Genomic DNA, 9478 nt, shown 5'->3' with positions numbered 1-9478 from the left:
TCTTTTCCTCGCTCGCGCCAGGGCCCGCCCAGCCGAAGTTTCCTGCGTCCTCATTGGACGATATGCCCTAGGACACGCCCGTAGTACGCCGGGCGCCTGCGCATTAGTGGGGCCTGAGGAGGAGCGCGCCGCAGCGGCTCCAGGGGCCCGCGTCGGAAACCCCGCCTCGGAGCAGGTCAGCCAATGGACGCACAGCGGTCCTCATTTAAACTGAAAATAGAGGTCGGCTTGGCAACGTCTCCGGCGGCGCCAGTTTTGAACTGTCTGAGCTGTACGGCTGCTTTTCTGGATGCCGCCGGGCTTGCAGAACGCGATGGCCGTCCCCTCTGCAGAGGAGCTGGACTCCTTCAAGTACAGTGACCTGCAGAATTTAGCCAAAAGGCTGGGCCTCCGGGCTAACCTGAGGGTACGGTGCTGGCTGGCGGGGCGGGCAGCTGGGTGGGCGGGATAGCCGCGGTGCAGGACGCGAAGAGACTAAGAGGAGTCCCCGGGGAACGCTGTTTTGGGGGTAAGTCGGTTCCGTTCACGGTGGCTGGAATGTGTTAAAGGAAAGAAAAGCCACGGCTGTTACATTATTCGGAGGCTAACTTTTCTCAGGAGCCCATAAAAGCCTCTTCATGGAAGCGTTAATGAGAGGGGAAATGAAGGGTCATAGAGCATAATCAATGACTTGTCTATGCCGGTTATTAGGCAGTTGAAGAAAAAACTGAATTGGCTTCTGGGAAATTCCCAACTACTCTTCAGTGAACTGTTGTAGTGCCTTCACTCTCATGGGCCTTTAATGGGATGGCTGGCGACCGAGATCTTTTATGATCGTCCGTACATTAATCACTGTTGTGATGGTGGGCTTTTTCAAAACTGGTATGGTCTTTGAATCCTGAGTTGCAAGGTGTTCAGAGAAATGTGGGGCCTCATTGAGAGATTCGGGTTTGCTATATTGGAGTTGAGATTTCCCACATGGATACAGCACAGATTTGTACAGTAAACTGATACTTACACTAAATGTCTAATCAGTCATCACAAATGGTTTAAAATGTTTTTAAACGGAACAATGAGGCCACCGATGTCCCCTTGGGTGTGTCTGAATGGCAATGAAGAGTACTTGGAAATGTTTTTTAGTTATTTAAGTTTAATGGCTCCTCAATGTAGTGAATAAAGCTTAGCCCTTCAGGCTTTCGCTATCTGGATTGGATTTTTTTTTTAATTAGACTTTATCAAAGTCTCAGTATCAGCCCAAAGTATCCTGGAAAACAGCATACAGCTTAGACTAGCCTGAAACTTGGGATCCCCCTGCTAGGACCATATAGACCTGAACCACTCCCTGTGGCCTGACTGTGACTGTTTATCAGCCTACACCTGTCACCTCGCATCTCATCTGCATCTCAACTGATCACCACCATCTGAATGGAGCACCCCATCCCACCTCTATCACGTTGTTGGTGCTGTGTCCTAGCCTTGATGTGTTCTCTATTTCCAGCTTATTTAGTTATGTATCTTCCCACTTGTCCAGCAGAAGGTTGTCTGTTTTGCTCACCAGTCTCTCTAGCTCCTAGAGCAGTGCTCTCCACAATATACGGACAGCCATTCAGTCCTAATGCTAATGAATAACACTTCTGGTCAGCTCTTGAGCTTCATCTCATGTTACTTGACCTGCTAAATGTCTTCACTTGTATCTGCCTCAGACACCTCACTTGTCATGTTGCATACTTGGTGAGATTTGGATAGTATGTTAAGAAACCGTATCCTGGTCAGGCAATGAGATGGCTCATTGGATAAAGGTGTTTGGTACAGAAGCCTGGTATTTTGACCCACATCATGGAAGGAATGAATTAACTCTACAAAATTGTCCTCTGAACTCCACACCTGCACTGTGGCACACATGCTAAATACAGGAGCACAAACAAGAATTTGCATCTAGTTGGGCATAGTGGTACAGGCCTTTAATCCCAGCGCCAGGGGAAGGAGAAAGAAGCCAGTCTGCTCTCCGTAGTGAGTTCCTGAACAATCAGGCTACAAAGTGAGATTCTGTTTTGAAACAAAGAAAAGAAATAGTTTTTAATTTCTGAATGCTAGAACTATAATCCCAGCCCTGGGGAGGCAGAGACAGGAGGATCATAAATTGTAGGCCCTGTCTTGAAAACAAGCCTGAGGATATGATTCAGCTGGTAAAGGGCTTGTCAACCCTGAATTAAACCCTAGGTTTGGCCAACTCTGAGTTGAGGCCAGCCTCGTCCTCCTGAGTACAGGCCAGACAACTCTACATAGTAAAACCCTTCTCAAAACAAACAAACAAACCTAGATTATTTAGTCTGAGAGGAAACCTCAGGTAAGGTTCATTGTAGGAAATAACCATTTTATTAATAGCTGGATGTCTTCATGCAGAGAAGTCTAGTACAGCTGAAGTATGTGGCTTAGGCTCACACCTCAACAAAATTCCTGAACTTAAAGGGCAGAGCAGATTTCAAGCTTTACCGTTTACTACTGGTAAATGATAAGCTGTATGAGAAGGAAAGAGCCAAGTGGAGGTTGAGCCCTCTTTTTGGGTTTTTCGAGACAGGGTTTCTCTGTTTTAGCCTTGGCTGTCTTGGAACTCACTCCATAGACCAGGCCTTGAACTCATAGAGGGCCTCCTGCCTCTGTCTCCTGAGTGCTGGGATTAAAGGCATGCACCACTACCCAGCTGGTTGAGTCCCTCTTAAGTGTATCAAATCATATACATACAAGAAACATAGAAACATGGACTGAGAAGGTTGTGTTTATATACTTAGTGGTATGTGTAACAACAATTTTGTTTTGTTTGGTTTTTTGTTTGTTTTTTTGAGATAGGGTTTCTCTGTGCAGCCCTGGCTATTTTGGAACTGAATGTGTAGACCAGGCTGGCCTCAAACTTGGAAATCCCCCTTCCTCTGCCTCCCAAGTGCTGGGATTAAAGGCATGTGCTCCCATGCCCAGCTAGTAATTATATTTTAATTTAAAAAATGTAAGCCAATTGGTGGTAGTGTACTCCTTTAATCCTAGAAGCAGGCACAGGTGAATCTCTGAATTTGAGGCCAGCTTGATCCACAGAGCTAGTGCCAAGACAGTAAGAGTTACACAAAGAATACCCTGTCTCAGAACACCAAAAACAAACAAAAAGTTTAAAGTTATTTTGTTAATTTATAGTTATTTTACTATCTTATTTTGAGACAGGGTCTCACTGTATAGCTCTGGCTGTCTGGAACTCACTATGAAGACAGGCCTCAAACTCACAAAGATCTGCCTATCTCTGGCTCCTGAGTGTTGGGATTAAAGGCACGGACCACCATGGCCAGCTAAAAATTTTTTTAATTTATTTTTTTATTTGTACAGGTGCTTTGTCTGTGTGTATGCCTGCAGACCAAAAGAAGGCATCAGATTGTGAGCTGCCATGTGGTTGATGGGAATTGAACTCAGGACCTCTGGAAAAGCATCCAGTGCTCTTAACCCCTGAGCCATCTCTCCAACCACCTATTTTTCTTTTTTAAAGGACACATAAAGAAAAAGAACTTAATATATTTGATTTTTGATTGTTTGAAATGCAGTCTCATTCTGTAGCCCAGGCAGTCCTGTAAATCTCATAGAATTTCTATGCCTCACTACATTTGACCTTTAAAGTCAAGCTGGGCTGTGGTGGCACATACCTTTAATCCCAGAACTTGGAAGGCAGAGGCAGGCAGATCTACAGAGCAAGTTCCAGGATAGCCAGTGCTACACGGAGAAACCCTGTCTCAAAAAAAAAAAGAAAGAAAGCCAGTCAGATTAGTATTTGTCTTTCAGGAAAGACCAAGGGAAGCTTTCCTAGAATGGAAAGCAAATCTAGGAGGTCTGTCTTTCCCAGACAGAGTAAGACCCTCACTACATGCTACCACCTGCCCACAAGAGAAACTGCCCCCCCAAAAAACGTTTTCCTAGTCTGCTGATTTATTCCTGAGAAGGTTTGTATCCCTCTCTACAGTTCTGATTTCCTAAGCATCAGGTGGTCACCTGCTGCCCTGTCTCTTTAGAGACTGCTCTTTGTTGCAAGGATAAAGTTTATCCTCAAGAAGCCTTCCACGGCAGGTCTCGCTAGCAAAACTGTGCTCTTAACTGCTTTCCCACCTTCTGTCTCAGCCCCCTCCCTATTAATTGTGCTCTAGCCATACTGAATTTAGTTCATGATCCGTCCTACTTTGCTTCCTTTGCTTTTTCTCCATCTTGTTCTCTGTTTGATCCTCTTCTCCATTCTCAGATCTCAGCAGCTCCAGCCAGGACATCTATCTTAAAGCTGGGACATCCCATCACCTGCTGACATCTATCCTCTTGAGCCACAGAAGCCAAAGCTTCCTCACACACTTAACCCACTGTATTACAATGTATGTCTTTGTCTTTATTGACTTTGTCACTAGGGTGTGAAATCCAGTTCCGCCCAGGCCACTGTTGTAGTCAGCTGGCCGACTGGAATACATTCAATAAACAGAAGAAAAGAGGTGTTTGTCACAGCCTTCTCACTTAATTGACTTTGACTGTAATGATGAGCTGTTCTTTCTACAGGCAGACAAATTGTTAAGAGCCTTGAAAGCTCGCCTGAATCCCGAAACAAGGGGAGAAAATACAAATCAGGTGAGTAATGTTCTTTATCACTTACCTAGTTAAACAGTTGTGTTTAGTGAGCAATTAATACTTATCAGTGATGATTTAAGATGTAATAGATGATGTAGGGTATCATGCTTATAAGTCCAACATTGAGAGGTAGAGCCAAGACAGGCCACCAGAGAGTTCTAGGCTACACCCTGACTCTATCTCAAAAAAAAAAAAAAAAAAAACAAAAACCATGAACAAAGAGAAAGATAGGATGTGTATTGTTATATGGTGTTATTATCAAATAATAACAGGACCAGGGACTGAATTGTCTCCTTCGTTGTAAATGATGAAAAAGCTGTTATCTAATGAATAGAAGTCTTTAAACAAATGCAGAATACCTGGTGTCATGACACATGCTTGTAATCCAGCATTCCAGTGGCTGAGCAGGAAGTTCTTGAGTTCAATACCAGTCTAAGCTAATATAAGTCCCTTTCTTTAAAAAAAAAAACAAAAAAAAAAAACAGGGAAAGCAAAAGTTAATTATAAGTTATGAGACAGAGAGACAGCAGGAGAGGAGCAGGATAAAAACTAGACTTAGAGCCATAAATACCCTGGTTACATAGCGGGTCTGAATTCCTCTTTTTGTGTTTGTTTTTAGGTTTGCATCTTTGTTTGTTTGTTTATATATGCTAGGTCTTTCTATGTGGCCCAGACTGTCCTCACATTTGAGACCCTCCTGTCTTACCCAAGTATCTAGGATGATAGATGTGTGCATTCATGCTCAACCACTTTGCTCTGAAAGTTGGGAGACAAAGAAGTCCACACCCTCCTCCATATGTGGAGGGTATGGAGTACCAGATTTCCCTGAAAGATAACTGGTTGTCAAGCAAAGCCAGCTGCTGACTTTGGGCACTCAAGGAGCCTAGGGCATAATGCACTTCTTCCACCCAAGGATCTATTGTTAGAATCTTGTCTTACGACAAGCTCCCTTCTTTGGCTGAATCGATAGCTTGGTGTTTAAGAGTATCACATGGCAACTGCCTGTAACTCTGGGTCCAGAGGATCCCACACCCTCACATAGACATATATGCCGGCAAAATACCAATGCATATAAATTTTTTTCACTTTAATTAAAAAAAGTAGGTGGTGATGGTGGTACATACCTTTAGTCTCAGCACTTGGCAGGCAGAGGCAGGTGAATCTCTGTAGCCTGGTCTACAGAATGAATTCCAGGACAGCCATGGCTACACAGTGAAATACTGTCTTGAAAAAGAGAAAAGAAAGAAAAAAAAGAAAGCTTCCTCCCACATTCAAGCTCCTAAGGAACAAACAACCCAGATAATAAACATTTGTGACAAAGCTGCAGCCTGAAGGACACTAAGATAAGTAAGAGAAACAGCCCCGAAGAATGGAGCTGGTATAGAAAACAAACGAAAACTTACAGACAAAACACACTTTACAATAACTTATTGGGTGAACTGTCCATAGAATCAAGAGATGTTTCAGTTAAGACTACACAGAACACAAACATGGCCAACGCTGATAAGGAGAACAGAAAGAGCCGCACATGCACCTACTCCCAGCACTAGGGAACCTGAAGCATATTTAGAGCTCAAGATAGTCTGGACTTCATATCAAAACACTGTCTCAACAGATGACAGAAATTGAGAAGTGGGGCACTGGCTTAGCATTCGTGAAGCCTTATTTTCAATTTCTCAGCACACACACAAGCTAAATGGGATAGGAAGAGGAGTAACTAAAGATGCTTATACCTACAGTTTACAAAACTTATTACAAAACTATAACAACATTTGAAGGTGAATTTAAGGCTCTAAAGGTGTGGCACACTGGCTAAAATGGTATTAGTCTACTAGGAAGACAGGTGTGAGAGAAGAGTACAGATAAAAGCTACATTTTAACACAGAAGCCCTGATTATATGAATGAGTGTGCCAGGATTCCCTAGAGACAAATGAGGAACCTCCAGACAAAAAGCTACAATAGCCAGGGTGACAGGCCAATTGCTTTTCATGATTGTTTTTGTACTTGTACATCTCCAAAGTACTGATGGTCAAACTCTGGGCCTTGTACATAGTAGGTGAGTGCTTAACTGCCGAAATACATACTTTCCAGATCTTGTATTTAGTATTTTAAGCCATATTCACATGTAAGTTTATCTGAAAAAAAAAAAAAAAAATTCAAGCTCATGTGGTGTGAATCGTATCTGTGACCCAGCACTCAGAAGGCTGAGACAGGAGGATCAAAAGTGAAAGTCAGCCTGGGATCAAGTCAGCAAACTTAGTGAGACCCTTCTCAAAATAAAAAGTGAGAAAAGTGCTGGATAATGTTTACCCCTAGGGTACTTCCCTAGCATGTGGACACCTAAGAAACAGCTATACGCCATCCACGTTCTTTGGTTTAGGAGGAAAACAAAGGATCTTTTTTCTTCTACAAATATAAGAAATATAGATAATAGCATTATGTATTTTATTTAAAAAAAAAACCTTCCCTACTAATACATAAGCATTAACATAACAGTGATTTCTTTTTTTTTTTTTTTTTAACAGTGATTTCTTATATGAGCACATCTGGTTTGGATGCTCTGCTTTCTGACCATGCTGTATTCATATTGTAACTTTTTAGTTTAGTTTATGACAATGCAAGTGCTGTTCCCTTATCTGTGACAAGTTACTTTGACTTAGAAAGAAGTTGCTAGTGACCATTCATGCAGGACATGGCCCATACTGTCTCCATCTTTTCCAGGATGAAAATCAATCTTCTGCATTCTCCTGTGATGAGACTGAGATACAAATTAATGGTGAGGAGCAAACTGAGAGGGTAACAATTGGTCATGTCACCAAAACGAGGAAGAGGAAGCGCAAGACCGTCCATGGAATTCCTAGCTTCCAGGTGAATGGCACTGTGCAAAAACTGAAGAGAAGGCACCGTAACTACCATAAGCTAACGTAACGGCACATTAGCAAGCTTCCATTTTACCTTCCCTTATGATGCCAGCTAGCTAAAACATAGCATGTGCTGCAAGTTCCTCAGAGGCAAAGACCTGTGTTTGCTCTGCTCCCACTTCACTCCTGTCCCTAGCACTCTGGAAGAAATTACTAGTATTAAGTCTACATTAAATCCCTATCTGGGTCTGGAGACATGACTCAGTGGTTAAGAGCACTGTCTACCCTTCCAAAGGACCCGGGTTCAATTCCCAGCACCCACATAGCAGCTCACAACTGTCTCCATTTCCAAGGGATCTGACACCTTCACAGTGGAGCACATAAATAAAAAATAAATAAACAAACAAACAAACGAGTAAATAAATAAATGAATCCTCATCTAAGGGTCTGGAGAAAGATGAGAGCTGGCTCAGGGGTTCAGAGTGCTTGCTGCTATGGAGTTTAGATCCCAGTACCCATGTCTCGTGCACACCTGTAACTCTAGCAAGGGAGTGCAAGCAGCATCTTTGGGGCTTTTTGGCTGCCAGGCTAACCTAAAACCCAAATCTCCAGGTTCAATGAGTGGGCATGCTCTAAAGGAACAAAGTGGAGAATAAAGAGAGGGCCTCCTCCTCCAGCCACACCCCCAAAATGCCCTCTTCTAGCATTCATCATAAGCATACTCGTGCACACTGGAAACCAGTGGAGACTGTGGGTTCCTAAGTTATTGATTGGTTACTTAGCATGCACTGGGACATGCACTCATACACAACTCATTAAAAAATTGATTGAATTAATGTGAATGCTCATGTGTTGTTCATAGAGGGTCTGTGATAAATATGAAAGAAAAAGAGGCCAACCTGAAATGGAGTTTTAAGTTCTCTTTCTTAATTTTGCTCCTGGCCTAGTGATCATCCTGTACAGCCTGTCAATAGTGTGTGATCACGGTGACTAGGAGCTCTCCTTGCTTGCTTTGATTACACAGATTTTACTCTTGTATCATATTCAAACGAAACTTCCTTTTCCAGGCAGGAAGGTGTACAACTATAATCTCGGTGTTGGGGAAGCAGAGGCCAGAGGGGCACGAGTTCAAGGACAATTGGTGCTACACAGTGAAACAACAACAGAAATCAAATATAATTTTTACCACATAGTATCTCTCTTCTCGTCCTCTCCCTCTTTTCCTCCCTCCCTTTCCCTTTGAGACAGGATCTCACTGTATAGCTCTGGCCTGGTACTCATTATGTGACTAGACCCTGCAGGGCTTCACTATGTAGCCCTTTCTGCCTGCTTTGGAACTCACTTGGTAGACCAGGCTGGCCTTGAACTACTTCACAGAGATCCACCTGCTTCTGCCTCTCAAGTGCAGGGATTAAAGGTGTGCCACTATGCTCAGTCTTAATAATTTTTTTGTTTAGGGTTTCTCTGTGTAGCCGTGGCTGGACTCACTTTATAGATCAGGAAGGCCTCAGATTCAACAGAGATCCACCTGCCTCTGCCTCCCCAAATGCTGGGATTACAGGTGTGTGTGACCATGCCGCGCTTAGAAGCTGAGTCTAAGTCTTAGTTTATTATCCATAAGGAAATAAATCTTCTTGTCCTCTCTAGTGGCCTCTAGTATCTGCTTTTAAATTTATCTCTCAGAGCAGAGGTTCAAACACTCAGAAGTCTTATTCCTCTTTTGTTTTTCTGACCCACTCCCACATCACCTATTTTCATACCCTTTTTGTTAGAAGGTAGCAATTCTTTTTTTTTCCCCAAACTTTGTTGCAGGATCATTCTGAGATAAAAGGAAGTGATACTGATGTATCCCAAAATGAAGAAAATCAGGAAAACCAAGAACTCAGAGCTACTACAAAAGTTTCTTTTCTGCCAGACCAGAACCAAGAAGACAGGAGTACAGCTTCCTCAGGGAACAGTGAGAGAAATGGTAAGCACTAACATTTTCAGACTGACATTG

General features: G+C 43.0%; 1 protein-coding gene across 5 annotated transcripts in view; it reads left to right on the top strand.

Moving 5' to 3' along the window:
• The window catches only part of Nusap1 (nucleolar and spindle associated protein 1), a 54918-nt gene that overhangs the window by 28204 nt on the left and 17236 nt on the right, over window positions 1-9478 (top strand). For 2 of the 5 annotated variants that reach the window (XM_021640593.2, XM_021640592.2), the window contains exons 1-4: window positions 26-406; window positions 4549-4617; window positions 7340-7486; window positions 9292-9448. In XM_021640593.2, coding sequence (XP_021496268.1) covers window positions 290-406; window positions 4549-4617; window positions 7340-7486; window positions 9292-9448 — 490 coding nt within the window. In that variant the 5' untranslated portion in view covers window positions 26-289. Of the gene's footprint in view, window positions 1-25; window positions 407-4548; window positions 4618-7339; window positions 7487-9291; window positions 9449-9478 lie in introns of those variants that run through there. The other 3 variants (XR_009587368.1, XR_009587367.1, XM_060371599.1) reach the window with 2 other exon arrangements.

Source organism: Meriones unguiculatus, chromosome 18 (assembly GCF_030254825.1).
Source record: "Meriones unguiculatus strain TT.TT164.6M chromosome 18, Bangor_MerUng_6.1, whole genome shotgun sequence".
NCBI classification, from domain to species: domain Eukaryota; kingdom Metazoa; phylum Chordata; class Mammalia; order Rodentia; family Muridae; genus Meriones; species Meriones unguiculatus.
The sequence above is the reverse complement of the archived record's forward strand: the minus strand, read 5'-3'. Positions and strand labels throughout refer to the sequence as shown.